Raw genomic sequence first — 19,258 nt, forward strand, 5'->3', positions numbered from 1 at the left:
ATTTGCTTCGATTTTCTTTTTTTTCATTTTTTCTTCATTTCTTCATTTTTTTTAAACTAAAAAGCAACAAAAACTTCTTAAAATCTATGGCAGCAAAATCCCAGCAGTGAGATCTGGTTAGGTATCTATTAGGTAATTTCACTTCTAATATACACAACGTGATTGTTTATGAGGCCGTTTCCACTTGCAGTGAGGATTTTATGTTCTAATCACAGCAGATGCATTCTGCGGTGGAACCACAGCCTCCGCCACCGTAATGGACACAATATGAGTACTTAAAAAGAGTGTGTGTGTGTGTGTGTTTGAGAGGTCAGTCAATAAAGCAGCAGAGGGAAGAGACCAAAGAGGGCTTTCAGTGCTAAATACTGGGATTAAATGCATTTTATAAAGAAAAACTGTGAACCGGACAAACGTATGTACAGATGAGCACATCTGTAAATATAATCACTGATGACTCGGAAATCTTTCTGCACCTCTTATGAAACTGACAGCAAGAAAGAGGCAAATGTAACATGTGCAAATTGCGCCACATGCCATCTGAACTGACCGTGAGGGAATAGACGGCGGGGCTCATCTTCTCCACGTCCCTCTCCATCGGACAGAACTGCTGGTAGAGCGGGCAGCTCCGGTCCCACAGCACCGCCGGCTTCAGGACGTAGCCGCAGCCGCCGTTGGCCTCGAACAACGCCGTGTTTAACTGCATGGGCAGATCTGGACGGGAAGACAAGATTGAGTTGATGGTGTCTGGATATAATTGGCTCGCAGGGATTTTCCCTGTTTGAACTATTTGAATGAGATTAAACTTAACGGAGGGAAAAGTGTCATAAAAATAAGTGCAGGTGGTTTAGTTTAAAATTCTAAAGGGAAAAAGTGAGAAAAGGAAAGGCAGCGGGAGAGAAATATGAGGGAGAGAGGATGAAGAAGGAAATGTGACTGGATGTAAGGCGCTTTTTAATGAAAATAACTTCATCTGTCTGAGTCCAGACAGCAAACATCAGAGGACTTCTGAGGACGGAGGCGACGATCAACTGTTTCTAACCTGTTCAAAGATGGAAAAAGCATGCCATGCACGGACGGCGAGCTCACCGTCAGTCTGGTAGTTGAGCGCCACCAGCTGGATGCCGTGCAGCCAGAAGAGCAGCGGGTTGGGGTTGGTGGAGTCGATCCGGGTGGCGGCCGGGTACGTCCGGAGCAGCTGGCTGGCCGTGTGCTGGATGAGCTTCTGGGAGTAGCGGCGGCACAGGCGCTTGGCGGCGTTCTCGTTGACGGAGGAGATGTGGTAGCACTTGGGCGTGCGGATGATGGCGCTGAGGGAGGTGGGGGGGTTGAGGGTCGGAGACGTTTGCTGCTCTTCCCAGCTCAGCCGCTCAGAACTACCTGTGGGAAAGGGAAGGGGCAAGACCCCCTCGTCACTGATGTCTCTGTGCGAGTATGAGTATACACACACTTCTACCTCCAGTGGTCCTTTGGCGCTGCTTACCTTTACCAGGAGTGCGGTTCTGGGTAGTGACCTCCCCCGTAGCGCTGCACCGAGAGGGAGCCGTACCGAATATAGACTTCCTGCTCTTTCCTCGGTCCTTCCCCCTGCTGGAGCCGGCCGGAGACAGCGTGGACAGGCCTGCGATCGCACAAGACGGGACAGAACAGTAAAAAATACAACAAAATACCAACACATTCCTGTCTCTTCCATCTCAGTCTAACTTGATCATTAAATATTAGATACATTTACCAAATCACTGCATTCACAAAGTCGCTACTCAGCAAATTTCTTCTTATTTATTCTATGAGCTAAAAACTAAAATGAAAAAATAGTGTTTACGTGCAATAAATCTGAAATCTATGCAGTATTCCCAGGACAATTAAAATAGTTGGGCGCAAGTTGTCACAAGTAGAAAGTCCATCTGAAATCGCTCCAGACAACACATGACAGCGGTCGGCGTGCCGTCCGTCTGAACTGGGCCCTCTGCATCGCTTTTCTCCCGCTCGGATCTCAGGTCCGTGGAAACAGTAAACAAATAAAATACCAGTGGAAACACAGGCCGGTTTATAAGGGCAGATGTCATTTAGAAGCAAAGACGGGGCTGTCGGAGGACAGGACACATGAGGGAGGGAAAGCAGCGATAACGGCTGATATTTAAGGGACAAAGAGAAATATCTGCGATAAATACTTCAGTGGAATGAAGATAAATTCCACTGAAAAGCGACGGTTTAAATAGAAGCGGAGTCAAATGTTATGAACTGCAGAGATGTATTCATGCATCTAAAAATAAACGGAGGGTTTCATTTTGATGGTGTTAACATTACGCCCATCGAAAGGCGTTTCAGAGCAGAGAAAACTGCAGTCAGCTACATTCAGCTGAAGAATCGGCCACGAGAACATTTCCTTATTGCACAGCTCCTGTTGTGTCGGTCAGGGAATAATAGCAGAATAAGAAACCATATCTTCCCATGGGGAGAAGGAGCAGAATCATCTCGGTGGGTGTCCTGTGTGGGATAGTATTTGCAGTGTAACACAGGGATATTAAATGACTTTGCAATGAAAGGAAGAAAAAAAAAAAAATCCCACAGACAAAAACATAAAGAAAGACTTGACCTTTCCAATGTAACATGGGAGTAAGATATACGAGAGTCGAACTCAAAACTCAAAGTTTGAAGAGAAACTCAAACTAATATATTCAGAAAGGATGAGTTACTTTTTTGGTGGGAGGGGGGGAAAAAAAAGAATATACGTTAATCTGAGAATAATCCTTTAAAATGAGATGAAAAGGAAAAGAAAAGGACTGATTGACGACATGTTCCCTACCGGGGAATTTCACAGCCTGGCAGTAGATGACAAGGTCAGAGAGCTCCTGGGCAATCTGCCGACTCTCCTTCTTGTTCTGAGGAAGGTAAAACTCTTCGCCCAGCTCCATGTCAAACACCTGCAGGGGGGAGGAAACACACCGTGGATGGCACTAATGCGATTTTACCCGACGAGTCAGTGACAGCTGACGAAAGCACGAGCTCAGCTCAGAGCAGGATTTTCTTCTAGTTTCATACTTAATGCTGCTTTTCATAGTTCATTTTCCCTTTTGCTTGTTTTAACTTCAAAATCAATCATAAGCGCCTGTTGCCGAGGCACAGGAAAGGATCTATTTTCCTTTGACTTGGGGAATGCATCACCTTTATTATTTACTGCTTTGTTTTTATTACAAGAGGAGTAAAAAATCTCCTTTTCGAGGTGATTAAGGCCGCTTCACCGGCAGATAAAACACATCAAATAAATAAAAATGTATTTACTTGAAAAGCCAAGTTAAGCTGACCTGCCACTTATCACGGGAAGAACTATTAACTGTGAAATCACAGGCAGAACGTATAATCTAACAGCGAGAGGCAAAATCAAGACCAAAAACGTGACACCTGAATACTTAAAAACACCAACTTGAATCTATTAAATAATGAAGGGCGGCTGTTCCTGATTTAAAATCTTGTCTTCTTTTCCCCTGAATCCTCATTGCAAAGATGAGCGTCTTTCATAATTGGAGTGTGTACCTTTCCTTTGCTCTGCACGGTGCTGTCGGCCTTTTTCATCCTCTTGGGGATCTCATCGACAGGTTGCTCTTCTTTGTCTGCGGGGCTCTTTCCCTCGGGTTTGTCATCCAGCAGGTTATCTGCACAAACAAAAACAACCAATTACTGAGAAAGGCAACCGGGGCGGGCAGAAATTCGCAGAAACGGGAGGCAAACTGAAAGCGGGCGAGCTGGGATTCGTACCAGACGGCCGACGAACGGAGCCACGGGTGCAAAGCAAGACTGGCGAGGCAAATCAAAACTGAAGATGCTGCACAAAGTAACTGATCGATTACTTAAAAACATGAACTTCATGATCTTTTTTTGTTTTTTTTTTACAATAAATAAATGCATAAAATCATGGAAAAAAAAAAAAAAACAGTAAAAACCTGCAGAGAGAGCGTAACCTGTCACCATATAAGCCCCTCTTCTCTCCATCAGGGCAAACTCTCTCTTCTGTACTCATAGAATAAGTCTACATGTTTGTAATTACATAAAAATAAAGTCAAAACACACTGAAAGCCAACACCAACACTCTCCATAAGCAACATAGCGGAGAAGATTAGATCCAGAAATTAACTTGTCAAAGGCATAAATACATAAATAAAAACTGTACATTCGAGCCGGTTGGTGCTTGATACGCTGTACATTTAATCACCAGTGAGACATGCTGTGTATCAGAAGAGGTAAATTTAGCATCTGGGAATCTACTTCTTGTCAAAACAAACTTGCGTTTCGAGGGAGGAATTGACCAACGAACTGGTTGGAGAAGTTCTGAGCTCATGGTTCAATTTTGTTGCATTTCATTGGTTTTTAATGACGTGGTGACCCAGATTATTTCAGTAGAGTTGCATGGATAAACAGATGGGCAAAATGAAATGAGCTCGGCAGACCAAGCCTCCTTAACTCTCTGCACAGGTGGGAACCATCTGAGAATAATTTGAGGCGGAAAACAGTAAGTAGTTATCTGGTAAAGCCCTCAGTGTTTGCAGAGCGTGTTCCCGAGCAAACGCTCCTCCTCACTTAGTAAGCAAAGTCTCTCGGCTGTAAACAGGAGCCGCAGCGGGGAGCGCTTCCCTCTGCTCCCATTCCCTCCTACACAGCGATCGCAGCCAAAAACCAAAAAGAATGAGACGTCTCAAAACATCTTCATCATAAAAACTGGTTTGATTCTTGACATTTGGTGTCTTGAGTCAGAAATAGTTCAGCTACGGAGGCGCCTGTTGAAAACAGCAGCCGGAAAAAGAGAAGCAGCATCCCGCTGAGCTGGAAGATCTCGGCAGCTTACGACTGAAGCGTCGGCTCGTGTGGAACAATGGGCCCCGTGAAAAAGCATAAGCGGTAAAAAGCGAACCGAGCAACATGGTTTAAAACCTAGAGATGCTACTGTGTGCGTTTGTGAGGTCCATGAACCGGTGAGGTCTTCTGACAGAGACGAGCCGGGATTAGGAGAGAGCGCTTCTGGGACTGGGACCGGGACAGGGTAGTTTCCCCTGGTCTGTTGTTTAGTGCAGGGGCAGCGCAGGGCCTGAGAAACCAGATGGCTTTGTTTTGTTTCCCTGATGAGCCTGCCCAGCCAGTGGCGAGGTCACAGACAAATACAGTACGGAGGGAACGGAGAAGGGAGGTGATGTGTTTGTGGAAGAGAGAGAAACGGAGGGAGGCCGCGCTGACAGCACAGTGTTTGAACACAAAACTGAATTTGCTTTCTTGAAAAACACATTTTACTCTGACATCAAACATGATGAGCGTGTTAAAAGATAATCAATAAAGAGGCGGATAATAAAGCAAGTTGCACCATAAAGAAGACTGAAAGCACTGTATCACACACAAGCAGACAGTTAAATAACACGGGCTGTAAACAGTGTTCACAGTGAGAGAATTTAACTTAAAGTAAGAAACATTTCTGGGTATACGGCCACACAAGACACTGAGACATCAAGCTGGGAGGTTGGGATGCTTCGAATGACTGGCGTTACGTAACCGTGATAAAACACATGCAGCCCTATAACAAACTCTCCTGGTGTCACTGACCAGCGTTTGTTAGCAATCCACTGGTTATGAATGTGCTCCGATGTTGAGTCTGTGAGAGCGCCGCGGGAAAGAGCAGTCGCTGCACAAAGCTGGGGTTTGTCTGTGTGAACATCTAAAAATATGTGTAATGAAAAAGTGAAATTGGTCCAATCGAGATGAGAGATGTGTTGAGTTTGCATGTTCTACCTCTGCGTGAGCGATTTTCCTCTGGTAACTTCACAATATAATCCCGGTTCGGGTCGATTAGGAGTGTTTCTGTCTCTGTGTTGCATCTAAGATGGACTGATGTTCAGCTCAAACCAGTTTAAATCACCTCAACCTAAACTTGAACAAAGTTTGTAATGCAGATAAAGGGATTGATAGATTGGAGGAAAGATTTGTTATAGTTTTTGATGCTAAGGATTATGTAATAGCAATATTTGGAACTACTGGTCACCATTAAAGTCAAATACCAGGTGGCAGAGCTTAACATGTTATCCACAAAAAGCAGGACGGTGCAAAATAAATCAATAAATAAATAAAAACAGCAAAGACGCACTGTACTTCCTCAAGCCAGTGTTTCCTCTGTAGTTGCTTTGCAGTGGTAGACAAGTGCAGAGCTAATATTATGCACCACATTGTTCAATTTTGTTCCACTAGTCTGCACAGTAACGGTGTTTTTCTACGATATAAAGGATCATGAAGCTCTCGATTTGTGGATAAGGGGGAAGAAGCACAAGCTACCACCACACGTCAAAAACAGAGGAAAGCAGCAGAACACAGAGAGGCGCAACAGGACTGAGAAATTACCTTCCAGGCAATAAGAGGCAGTAGAAGCTGTGAGGCCATCAGCTAAGTGGGAAAACAAGTACGATAAAATAGCAAAGGAATGGAAGGTTAGAAGAGCGTCACTGTAAAGTAGATCTGAGTGTTTACAAGACGGGAGGCAGGGGGAAATATTAGGCAGAAACTGATTTCGAGGTTAGGACAGAGGACTCTACGGCAGTGTTTCGGTCACTCTGCGGCCGTCCCTCACCATCCGACAGGGACTCGTAGTCGTAGTCGTAATCGTCCTCCTCCTCCTCCTCCTCTTCGTTGGTGTGGTTGCTGGGCGAGGTGCCGCCCGGTGAGCCGTTGCTTGCCTGGGCTTGCATGTGAGCCAGCTGGTGGGCCTGCGAAGGCGTTCAAATGATGCCCCAGAGAGAGAGACTGAGAAATCCATACTGATTGTAAAGACAAACACATACGTGCAAAGAAGCTTTGATGTGGATTATACACAGAAAGATGTTGATAATTCTTGAGCAGGTTGGTATGATGAGTTTACCTTTGAAGGTAGCTGTTATTTATGCAAGAAACTTGACCTTATATCAAATATAAATGGGTCACTTGTTGATATGTGCGTCATATTAAACACACTTTATCTTTACCTTCTGTTTCAGTAAGTCCACAGGTGCTTGATGGGCTTTCAGCTTCTTGTTCTTGAGGAGGATCCTCCCACGCAGCTGCAGCGGCGACGGCAGGTGAGGGTCGTCGCTGAAGTCGCTTTCAAAGAGGAAGCGCGTCACCAGGCGCTCGCCGAACACCGTCTAATGAAGAGAGAGAGAGAGGGGCGGCGTCAGCGGGATCCGGCTCAGTGATGCGAGGCATGTCAAGCGGAGGGAGCGAGGAAAAACACATTTCTGCAGGAGAATCCTTAACTTGAGAAAATGAAAGTGCTTTTATCAGTACAAAACAACATTACAAATAAACACGGCCGCGGTGATGTAAGCCTGGCCCCAGGCACAGAGCTGTCTGAACATAAAAGAGTTTTCGTTATCAAGCTACTCAGAAGTCGGTCTCCAGGGGGGATGAAATGCTGGGAAGTTTCGGCAGATGAAAGCAGGATGATATTCCATGATGATGTATCTGTCGTGCCCAGATATGTGTGGCCCTGAGTGTACAGAGTTACTTAAAAAAAGAAAAAGACTGGGACAATTGTGGCCCAAAAGATTAGAAAAGCAAGCTTCTGCCTGGACGTCTGCCAGCCTGAATGCCAAGAGCGGAAGGGGAAAATGTGACGAAGAAAAACAAATGAGCGGAGTTTTGCTCTGGATGAAAAACTGCTGCTGAGAGTGCAAGCGCAGGAAATACTCCCACCTGTTCAGCAGCAAGGAGGAGCGTTTGAGTTGTACAAGAAACCTGAAAGTGGAGGTGATTCCCTAAAGAAAGGGCTGACTGAGAAAAGAGAGCGCACGCTGAACTGACGACGACTTTTCCTACATCTTAAATTAAACTAGAGTCATTTTACACAATAAAACGATGCAGAATCCGTACCTTAAAGATTTCGGCCATCTTGCGCTGCTGGGGCAGAGAGCAGTGGTTCTCTATGGACAGGATGACCGGCATGTCCGAGTTGACGAACGCAGACCGGTTAACGGCTTCGACCACATCCTGAAGGATCGTGGGAGACAACAAATTCATCAGATCAGCGGGAAAAATCAAATATACGTCAGTAAAACCACAGAAAAGGGAGTTTCAATAGTATTAGCAGTATTAACTGATGATTTCTGGAACACAGGAGAATTCTGCTCCTCCATGAAAAAAACTATTCACGAGCATTTCTAACCTTGAAGGGTATCTTAGTGGTGAGTGTGTGTCCGTGGTAAATGACTGGCATCCCATCATCTCCATCCCAGCAGTCCAACTCCACACTCCTACAGCCTTGCAGCAGCACCTGCAGTAAACACCCACAGTGTTCACTAAACGTTTGCTTTTACTTAGGAATAATTACACAAGTGTGGTAGAGCTATGATGTACCTGACTGTAAAGCTCAACGGAGGACTCTCCTTTGAGCTGGTGCCCTGTCAGGTAGGTGTTGTGAGACGACTCGATGTAGTAGTAGGTCAGCGGGTACTGCAGCTCCTCCGTATTAATCTGGGACTCGTCGTTGTGAGACGCAAAGTTATCTTTGTCCATCAAGAACCTGGCGAGGACAAAGTGATGTGAAAGACATTGTGCAACACAGGATGCAGCGCAGTTTCTGCTGATATATCTTGAAATGCTCTGATAACCGAGTGCTCAGGTTTACCTCGCAAAACCTTCAAATGACATCCAGCCCATTTGTCTCATGGTTGCTGAAGGCTCAAATTTCTAGAAGAGAGTGAAAACTTGTTAAAGCTGTTTCATCAGAAGTCCATGTTTAGAGCTGCTGTTAAACGGCGGACTCACACACATTCACACCAAGGGTCACCAATTTAGAAAGGAAGGGAAAACCAGAGACAACCCAGGCTTGCGCAGGCAGAAAATCAGGGACTTTCTTGCTGTGAAATCGCGCAAACCGCTATTTCCCACTGTGGCCTACTTCGACTGTTCCTCTCTTACTCATGTGAAAAGAAGCTGAATTTCTGTGAAAGCCTGGTCTTTTCCTATCCCACTCTCTTTCTCTGATGAGAAAATATGTCCCCTTCCACCACAATCGCTTCTATTCACTCATCCGTCCCATCATTCCTCCAGGCTCCAGACTCTACCTGGATAATGCTGAGAATCTCATCATAGCTCAGGTGCTCTCTCTGACAGTTGACTAGGAAGTCATTGAGCTGAGGAATTGCCAATCCCAGGACGCCCAGCGACGCGTTCTCCACCCCGGTCCCATTGGTCACGATGCTGGCGGCCGCGATGGCGTCCGAGATCTGCTTCTGGTTGTCAGACATTTGCTGCCGGGTCCGGATGAACAGGCCGAGATCCGAGCCATTGCGAGTCAGTAAGTCTGCAGACGGGAGGAAGAAATTAAAAGTATGAGAGATAAATTGTCGGGACGCGCATTCGTCACATGTGTAGCGGCCGTTCTTTTCCCCTGCTTTTACCCAGCTCTGGCTGGAGCCCCGTGTCTTTGTCATCTATCCTGAGGTTTGTATAGAGAGGGGCTGATTCTTGACTTGAGCGACTGCAGGGGACGGCAAAGGTGTCGAACAGCTCCTTCAGGTCCTTCCTACTTCGAATACTGTAAAAGAATAAACAGAATAGTTTGAATCAGCACCTCTGATCCAGTGCAAGGTTACAGAAAGCGATATTTAAAATGACATTTCAAATGACCGCGGGATCACATTCTCGCTCTGTTGGCTTCTTTGAAAAATGAAGAATTTCCCAGACACTGATTGACTCAAGCAGAGCTCGAATGAAAAGGAAGCGGCTGGGCAGCGGATGAAAGGACAAACCACAATCTAAAAAATGTAGGAGGATCGGTATGAAAATAATCCTTCGCTTATCAAGGTAAAACATTTGTGTGAATTCAATAGGAAAGAATCTTATGCAAGACACACAGCATACAGACAAGAGACTCTCAGGAATTTGATGAATTCGCTTTATCACACCTGCTTTGATAACAAGACATAAGTTATATAACGGCCGGATAAAACACACACACATAAACGAAGGAGTGAGGCGTCGAGTGGACACGGAGATACTGAAGGTAACTTTGGACCAGTGTTGGAGAAGAACGGAAGTATTTTCAAACAGTCATTCTCTGCTTTAGCGTCACGCGCTAAAATCCAGTCAAATCCATTTACCTGAATGATTTGAACAGCTCAACAAATTCGATGAAGCTCATGGTGCTGTCGGAGATCATGAGATTCTGGAAGCCCTTAAAGCAGCCTTTACCTCGACCGTGCCACGACCTGCTGCTCCAAGCCCTGCCAGCCCAGAGGAAAACCGTGATGTGGCATCGAGAAGGAGGATTTTCATCACGTTTGCACCCTTCCGGTGGAGCTGACATACCCCGGCTGTGACTTGGCTATGCCCGAGAGGACCGGCGAGGACTGTGGCCGGGAGTGGTTGGACCCGGCCATGCTGGAGGAAGAGGAGGAGGAAGAGGAAGAGGCCAGCAATCCAGAGTTCTTGTTGGATGAGAGTGAGAAGGGTCCAGGAAAGTTATCTTCTGTGGAGGACAACTAGAGTTAATAAAGAAACGGGCATAAAGACAGTACACAATGCTTCATTCTTTAAGTGTGACTAAATATTTCACATATTTCACATATAGTGTGCAATGCAGTGAATGTGCAGGGTGTGGTTGGGGGTTTACAATGGTAAAAATCTGGGTCACTCAAGAAAGAGGTTGGGAACCACTGGTGGACGGTACATTATTTTCACTCTCTCTTTATATTCAAGATATCTGCAGCTTTTGAAGATTTCTGTCATTTTGAAGGCCTTCACCAAACACTACCTGGATCCTCTTGGTCCATGCTGTCGCCCTCTGGCCCGTTTCGATACAGTCCCTCCTTGCAGCTGCGTGTTTTCCTGGAAACCATCTCGTCATCTGTGGCGTCCCCACTGTCTCCCTGTGGAGGAGCAGGATTAACAACAGTTCACTCACTGCTCAGCATCAAAATAAGTCCAATCAATCCAGCAGTAGAGGGGCGAAAGACACCGAAATTGCCTCAGCTGCTCCACAGAGTGGACCGTTTAACTGACTGACCCTGACGAGGACCTTCTTCTTCTTCTTGGACTTCTCATTGATGCCCAGGGGGCTGTTCTTCTGGGTCCCTGGTTTCTCCACCCCGCCGGTGCCCATGTTCCACCGACGCCCGCCGAAAAGCTCGATGGCCTGAGCGAGCGTCGGGCCCTCGTACCTGTTATCCTCCTGAACGAGGTAGACAAACACACGCGTGACAATTAAAACAGGCTGAGGAATACACGGCTTTGCTGAAGGATATTGTTTAATTTAAGGATGCACCACGTTTTGTTTCCATATCACTCTTTGTGTACCGAAAACAAATTCATGCAGTCGGTACGACATGCACCAGAAACAAAACCTCAGCCTGCTTTTTTTTTTTTTTTTTTCATGGAAATTACAAATGTAAATAGAGGCCAGGATACGAAGCATAACCTTCATTTCAGATCTTACAAATGGAGGCTTATTAAAGCTGAAATTATTTAATTCTGATGTTAATTTCATATTCCTATTCAGTTTATAATACCAGAGGAGTACATTTAGTGCTTGGGTTTATTTTATATACTCATTATTTTAATAGGCTTTACAAATCCATAGATTATAAATTCAGACCTTGGGGGGAAAAGGGAAAGCAAAATACCATACAGGTGATCCATTGTTTTGTAGCTAATTCATAATAGATTCTGTTTAATATAAGAATAACACAACACCAACAGAAGCACTATACTGGCGTGCAGCTGAGAGTTTACCTGATACAGACTGACATACTGCTTCCTCAGCCACTGCAGCCTTTGATCGGGAAACTTCTTCAGCTTCCTGGTTGCATTCACCAACTCTGATAAGCCCTTATGGAGCATCTGTGCAGTGTGATTGGGGGCCACAAAGTGCAGGAGTCTGGCGGCATGAATCGGGAAGAAGAGTGGAAACAGTTAGTGTTCTGGCAGTGTGGTAGTGATTCACTGCACGGTTTGATTTCAAGGTGGGAAGAACAGACTAACCTGTTGTCAGTGGTGCTCAGCCCGTAGAGCAGGGTGAGAGCATTCTCCTCCACCGTCATCTGGCTCAGCTTGTTTTGCAAACACACAGCATGGACATCGACTCCCTGATGACCCAGAAAAACTGCCTGCAGATACAAATACACACACCGTCAAGGGTACAGATCACCCACGACATGCAACAACAGTCACAAAGCCTGCAACTGTCCACATCTCAACTACTAAAAATGTGGGGTTTTTTTTAAGTTTTAGATATAATAAATAATAATAATAATAAAAAAAAAGCTATTTTTCCAACAAACCTTCACGACTCCGATGTCCAACAGGCCTTCAGCCAGTCCTGCTGCGACAGTCTGTCCTAAACCCAGAGGCTGTTCTGGTGGGGAGGCCCCTCCGCTCTGAGGCTTACCTGCCATAAATCAACACATTTACGAGACGTTTGAAATGTAATGAAGTCAAAGGAAATTAGAGGAGCTCGTCTACATATAAACAGGTTTACGATCAGTTTTAACTGTGAGACTTATACAAGGCATGGCGCTCATCCACCGTGGATAAACACACGCATTGTGTGTTTAAAAGACAATAAAGACACGGGAAATATCACTTTTAATTTTGTGGATTGCGGTTTTAAATCTGTTTGATTTGAGGAGACATGAAGCTCGTCTGTTCGACAAATGGATATACTAATATTTACAGATAAAAGACGACAAACTACATGCACGCTGCATTTCTCTGAAGCTTTTTAATGTGAACGAAATGATGTGCTCCATGTTTTTATTGCAGTGATGCCGAGTGCTGGTCCTGCAGGGCCGGTGCTCGCCATGTTTCAGTTGTCTCTCCTGACTGTGACAAGTCACCCATTATCAATCTTTCTGAAGAACTCGAGGATGACACCTTCATTAGATTCAGGAGCGAGGACAAATCTCAAACGGGCAGGACCACGACTCACTCACCGGCAGGATTTAGATGTGAACGTTACAAATTTGACAGGACAATGTTGCAGGGTATCAGAAGCTACAACCTTAAAAAATGATTCAATGTGTGGTAGATTTCACACAAACCGACTGGCCTGTGGGTCCTATGTTTGAAACCTACTATAAACACAGAAATTATGAAACAAGTTCATGATCAAGGACGTGTGATGGACATGTTTGGTAAGGCAGAAAGTGTAGTGATCTGTGTAACGCTATCTCCACTCTCCTCCGGTGTCCCACAGGGCTGTGTTCTGGGTTCCTTCTCTTTGTATCTATCTCCCACCCCTTGACCATATTTTTTCATAAATATGTTCACTTCTATGCAGATGACAGTCAGATCTACCTTTGCACCAGCTAGGTGCTGATTGAGAATTTTATGGAATGGGTTACAAAGGAATGACTACAATATAAAAACATGAGTAAAACAGAAGGGTAAAGCCAGGCTTGAACTCTTTTCAAGTGAGCAAGATTCATCTACAATACGATTTTATTGCACGATGTGCAGAAAATGCGACACTCTTGTTGACGTTCAATCAATTATAATCAGATTGGAATATCCTTATATAAGAACATTTCTATCAAGGCTGGGAAAAAAATAAGTGCAATGCGGAAAAAAAAAAAGTTATAATCTTAAAACTATGTTATGCAGTAGATTTACACAACTTATCTTCAATAAGAAGGAATTACAAGGGAGTACGGCCAGTGAAAAAATAAAGAAACACAATGACAACATAATGATGTAGCTGTTGACTTGAGTCCAAAGTAATTTACCCCAGGTGAGGGTGGTGTTATCAGGCTGCAGTCGCAGCAGACAGCGAGCTGTGAGGTGGCTGTCTTGCTCGTAATGGATGACTGTAGCCCCTTGCAGCAGGAACTGGTGAACATCTGGCTGTAGTGACAACACATACCTAGAAAGAGAAAAAGAAAAAAGAAAATAAAGACTGGGTGGCATATCTGTCAGACTGCTATGACTCTTATGCGTCTGTTATCTTTCTGTGTGTTTTCCTACCAGGGAATGAGCTCGGTGCCGTGGTTAAAGGCTCTGTGCGTCTCCTCGGTGCCCTGAAAATCGGCCTCTTTCACAATAAATTCACAAGATGACAAGTCGCCCTCCGAATCCGACAAGTCGCCAACCGTGAATCTGGATTACAAGGGTGTGCAAGAAGAGCGGAAAGAAAGTTTGAATAACCGAATTTAGCATTGCCATCTCTATCAGTCTGTCAATTTCAAACAAATCATTCAATATGAACTTAAGTAACAAGACAGTTATTAATCAAAGGTCAGAGAGTCAGAGATGAGAAAACCTGCATTCAGAGTCAAAACAAGCAGAAGTGTCATGCAACTGTTATTGTTCATTCCTTTACTAACAATCAAGCAAATATTCAAACTGCAGTTGAGAACATGTTGATGTTAGCAAACGTTCAAATTCCTGCGACTGTTACGGATCAACCACTTACAAAACACGGTTTGTTTCAGGTGCTGTCCTGAATGAATGGGAACTACAGTGGGAGAAGGAAACAGAGGAGACGGAGAAGAGGAAGCGTGAAAAGACAAACGGGCACACAGGAACGATCTGACAATCTGCAAACATGAAAAACTGGCAGAAGACCGTGCCAACGATATCCAGAGCACCGGAAGAGAGATCCCAAATGTCTTTGAGTAAGGTGGTATTTATCTGCGGTGCGGCCCAGACAGATGGACGCCGCACGGCAGCCAAAATGAGGTACACTTGTTATCTTGAGCTCTAACATGGAATGATATGTCAGCTTCAGAGAAGACACGAAAAGACAGAAGAAAACCCAGATTTCCTTCATACAAGTGTCAAAGATTAAATCGGGTTTCCTCACTGTCACAATTTCGAGCTTTTGTTATTAGCAAGCTGCCACCAGTGCGCTGATAAGAACCAGAACTCTGCGCCTTCCTGTCCTCACAGGAAACCAGCCTTTCTTCCTTTAATCGAAGTGACAGAAGGCTTTTATGTGAACGCCATTTCGACTTGATAACGATCTGCAAATGTGTTCCTTCGCTCACCTATTATCTCAGGCAGGTGTTTATGAAAGAAAACTGCATTACAAAAAACCAACAGAGAGACTCTGACAAGCAAGGAGATCTGGTCCAAGTGGATAAGCCCCGAGTACTCTGCACCTGCTACTAGTCAGCAGGATGGACCGATGGACGGATAGACCTTTCTGTGCGACAGTGACAGTGTTGCTAGTTGAAAAAAATCAAACACGCCCACCAACATGACAAATGGAGAGAGAAAAAAAATAACGTAATTGTATTGGAAAAATGCTGAAAAAACAAGTGTTAAGCTTAAACAATAAGCAGAAGAAGGGACTAACTGATTGTGGCAGCGATCCCTGAAGGAGTTGTTTCTGGATGCGGGTGACGGGCCAGTAGAAGACGGACTGGTGGAAGCATCGTCTGGATCCTCCGTCTCCAAACTGCGATTACAAGACCTGAGGAGCAGAGGGAAGTCAGACGCAAAGTCTGGGCTCATATAGTCCTTACTTTTTAATTAAACACACTCAAGTACCTGATAATCTGGAGGATGTTGCTAACTGTGGCTTCTTTCTCCGGGATGTGGAGCCCATCAGAGCCAGACCGGGACAAGAAATTGTGCTGGCCACTGTAGTCAGATACAAACTAAAGCATAGAAGAAAAACGGTGAACATTAGCTTCAGTCATATCCCAAATAGCCGTACTCTTCGGCGATTTTGCAGGCGTCTGCCGTACCTCTATTGAATCCTCTGTGTTATCTGAAGAAGGTTTGAGGCTCATGATACTTGCAGTGCCGTCCAGTGCTTCACTTAGCTCCTTCAGAAAAACTCCACAGAATGGCACCACCTAATATGGCAGAGTCATAAAAGAACCAATCACAGAGGGGCCATGGCCAAGAGGTCAATTCTCAAACCTCCGAATGAAGAAAAACCCACCTTGCATCCAGGAATATTCAGAGCTCTGGTCACAACTTTTTTATACTCGGCAGACGACTCGTGCTGAGCCATGGCGTCCTTTAAACTTCTCATGGTCTCAATGTCGGACTGGTCCATGAACTGCCACATTTTCAGCACTTTGCGGGACCTGCAAGCCAAAAACCATTTGAAATGGCAATATTGTGTGTGGAGGCATTACTGACAATAATCCACCTGTGTCCACTAATTGCACTCATATTCTGAGCATATTGTGATATTTTTTTGCATTTTATTAATAACCTGAGTCCAGCCAGGAACTCCATGACGCTGTTATAGTTCCCCATGTTCCAACAGCATTTAGCGACATGGACCAGATAGGAGAAAACTTCTCTCTTCTCCTCCATGGAGCCTGCAGTCAGGACCAGCCACGTCACCCACGAGCTCACCTGCAGAGTCACAGATTGACACAGAATTACACCAGCGGTCCTCATCAAACTGTAATTGCTAAACACACACTCACATGGGGTGATTGCTTCATTGAAATGTGATAAAGGGATACAGAGTGATTTAAAAAAAATAAAAAAAGAGCATAATTTAGCAATATTTGCCTTGAAATTGAAAACCTGAGCAACTACAGTAAACCACAGATCGATCTTCCATGCACACTGTTTGTCAATCCATTTAGATTAGACTCAAGTACACACTGTCCTGAGGCTTCAGCCACAGATGACTTAACACCGTGTTATTATAACGGTCCGACTAGATGAGTTACAGCTCAGCATTCGCAGCAGTAATACGGTCCGCTAACCTCCTTTTACCAAGTGCAGTCTTGTCTCTGCTCGTGCATTCTGGTCTGGATACCTTTGTCTAAAGTGGAAATGTATGCACCGCGCGTGCACACGCACAAACAAGGGAGAACGAGATTGGATATCTATCAGCTGTGCTGCGTCTGCGCACCGACTGCCCTCCAGCACGCGCAAAAGACATGATGGCAGAACCAGATATATATCAGGGTCAGCTTCCCTTCACATTCTTTGCAATGGACACAGACACACGACACAGGAAAAGATCATGTTTCAGTGTGACTGCTCGCCCTCCCGCTCTCTCTAGTGCTTTTGTCTCTGCGCATTAGTGCCTCATGGACGTGCACGCACACACACACACACACACACACACACACACACACACACACACACACACACACACACACACACACAAAAACCTCCCCAACCCCCTTGCAGGTGGTAAAAACATCCCCCCGGCCCAGAGATCTATTACTGGGTTATGTAAGGATCTTTAAAGCTCACCACAGTCTGACTTCACAAGCACTACAAAAAAAAATAAAAATGAAAGCCTCAGACACACTGACTCAAAATCACAGACCAGAGCACATAGTTTAGATGTGTTCGCTTCTGAATGTTTATTTACCCAATCTGACTCTATTTTAATAAATGCCACAGCCACTGATCATTTTAAGTCCTGTCAGAGATCCCTTTTTCAAAGAAACCAAACAACACAGCACAATGATTTTAAAATTAGTAAACAAGTTAATAAGAAAACCTGATCAGAAACATTCAGTTTCCATTGAGACAACAGTAAAGATCACATGGAACACATACACATTGATAAGAGGATCTAGACAGATTTTCTCTTTTGTTTTCAGATGAAGATTATTTTAAAGAAAACTTGCATGGAAGCTCGAAAGCTTCCCATCTCTGTTCACATCTTAAGTTTGGAACCATTAACTACAATATGTCCACTGATGAAACAATGTTTTTCCCTCCTGTTGTCATAAAGTAGAAATCATGACTTCAATGCTGTCAATGTAGTCAGAAAATGTCTTCTGAAGCCTTGGAGGACGCAGTTTTACGGCTTCTTCAGTGCTCCGGGGCTGCAGGAGGTTGTTCTGGCTCTACTAGTGTGTGGTTTCCTGACAAACAACCCCGCAGCCCGACAGTCTCTTATCTGTTGCTGCTCTGCGCGAGCCAGGATGTGCACCCTCTTCGCTCTCTTCTTGCGTTATGACATAATGCAAAGACATGTCAGCATCGGGGTTGAATTACAATCGCCATCTGAAACATTCGGACCGTCTGCAAAGTGGCTTTTTGAACCGCCACGGCTCAGGACATTGTACCGAGCTGGCATCTCTTCTGATATTCCAGAAAGCCGAAGTGTGTACCGAGTGTTGCGTGCACAACGGATAATAGACAGGATATGAGTGGATCGGTACTATATATAGAGAAAGCATGTAATGGCACCAAGGAGCATCAAAGAACAACAAATTGAGAGAAATGAGTTCAGCAGAGTAGATAAAAATTGTGTAAAAAGCATCCTCAGTCCATAACTTGTGTTACATATTGTCTATATATCAATAGCAACCTGATAAAAGTTCTCTCCCTCCCACACACACACACACACACGACCGGAGTCGGGCACAAGCTGATCCCTCCTTTGAAGTTACGAGCATGAGTCCATCTGTCTGTCCTTCCGTCTGTCTGTCTCCATCCGAGCATGTGTTACTGGTCGAATTATGGGGGTCAGTTTCTCCTTGATTCAAGAATTACATAACCAAGGTTGACAGAGGAACCATTACAAACTCGGCGCATGAGCACATACTGGTCCTGTCAAAGCTAAACACTCCGGACAGACGCAAAGAGGCCCAAACTGCCTCCCAGTTCCCTTTTTTCCCCCCAGATATCCCTTCTAACGGCAGCAGGGTTCACTCCCATACATGGTTTGAAAACGATCGAGATCGAATAACCATTAGAGGTTGTTTGAGTGACCAAGTGGGCAAACAGATGAAATATGAAGTTACGATTGCAAAACAGTGCATCCATTCCGCCTTTATCAACTAAATAACACCAGCGAGAAACGATAGCCCTCATTGGTTTATTTCTACTCCCAACCATCGCATAACACATTTCTTACATGAATTTCTGATGACAGAACACTATTCCACACCAACCCATGGGGAGGTTTATTCAAATATATATTCCGATATATTAGCTGCGTCCCGAGTGTCACAATATAAAGGCATTTCAAGGGTTCATTAGTTTCCTCTAACAGTATCACTGTTGTCACTTGACTCTGGTTCCATTGTGCCCATATATGGCCACGCTGCATATTTCTAACCTTTTATTTTTTTTTTTCTTCCGCTCGTCGTATCTCCCCTTTCGCTGACTTAAATGAAAACCAGCTGACGTGAAAGGCATGCAACTTAAAGATGACATCACCATTCCAGATCAATCTCTCCCTCCAACACGTTCTCCCTTTCAGCTGCGCAACGCTCCGGTTTGTTTATTCTCAAAGTCACTCACCGGTGTAAGAGCTCCGGCCAGCTCTGCGCCACGGTGAGCGAGTCGGTTCGCGCGCGCGCGCACGACGCGA

At 44.9% G+C, this 19,258-nt stretch overlaps 1 protein-coding gene across 2 annotated transcripts in view; it reads right to left on the reverse strand.

Moving 5' to 3' along the window:
* The window catches only part of plce1 (phospholipase C, epsilon 1), a 58,449-nt gene that overhangs the window by 5,656 nt on the left and 33,535 nt on the right, over positions 1-19,258 (reverse strand). For both annotated transcript variants that reach the window (XM_030097422.1, XM_030097423.1), the window contains 27 exons: positions 16,172-16,317; positions 15,893-16,040; positions 15,693-15,803; positions 15,493-15,602; positions 15,299-15,415; positions 13,966-14,097; positions 13,728-13,864; positions 12,285-12,391; positions 11,986-12,110; positions 11,737-11,881; positions 11,012-11,176; positions 10,760-10,874; positions 10,315-10,474; positions 10,107-10,229; positions 9,405-9,541; positions 9,069-9,307; positions 8,630-8,691; positions 8,359-8,524; positions 8,168-8,275; positions 7,876-7,992; positions 6,990-7,148; positions 6,599-6,734; positions 3,532-3,650; positions 2,804-2,921; positions 1,481-1,618; positions 1,087-1,377; positions 548-711 (listed from right to left, as the gene is read on the reverse strand). In XM_030097422.1, the coding sequence (XP_029953282.1) occupies positions 548-711; positions 1,087-1,377; positions 1,481-1,618; positions 2,804-2,921; positions 3,532-3,650; positions 6,599-6,734; positions 6,990-7,148; positions 7,876-7,992; positions 8,168-8,275; positions 8,359-8,524; positions 8,630-8,691; positions 9,069-9,307; positions 9,405-9,541; positions 10,107-10,229; positions 10,315-10,474; positions 10,760-10,874; positions 11,012-11,176; positions 11,737-11,881; positions 11,986-12,110; positions 12,285-12,391; positions 13,728-13,864; positions 13,966-14,097; positions 15,299-15,415; positions 15,493-15,602; positions 15,693-15,803; positions 15,893-16,040; positions 16,172-16,317 (3,795 nt within the window). The remainder of the gene's footprint in view (positions 1-547; positions 712-1,086; positions 1,378-1,480; positions 1,619-2,803; positions 2,922-3,531; positions 3,651-6,598; positions 6,735-6,989; positions 7,149-7,875; positions 7,993-8,167; positions 8,276-8,358; positions 8,525-8,629; positions 8,692-9,068; positions 9,308-9,404; positions 9,542-10,106; positions 10,230-10,314; positions 10,475-10,759; positions 10,875-11,011; positions 11,177-11,736; positions 11,882-11,985; positions 12,111-12,284; positions 12,392-13,727; positions 13,865-13,965; positions 14,098-15,298; positions 15,416-15,492; positions 15,603-15,692; positions 15,804-15,892; positions 16,041-16,171; positions 16,318-19,258) is intronic.

Source organism: Salarias fasciatus, chromosome 8 (genome assembly GCF_902148845.1).
Source record: "Salarias fasciatus chromosome 8, fSalaFa1.1, whole genome shotgun sequence".
In the NCBI taxonomy this organism is placed as follows: Eukaryota; Metazoa; Chordata; class Actinopteri; order Blenniiformes; family Blenniidae; genus Salarias; species Salarias fasciatus.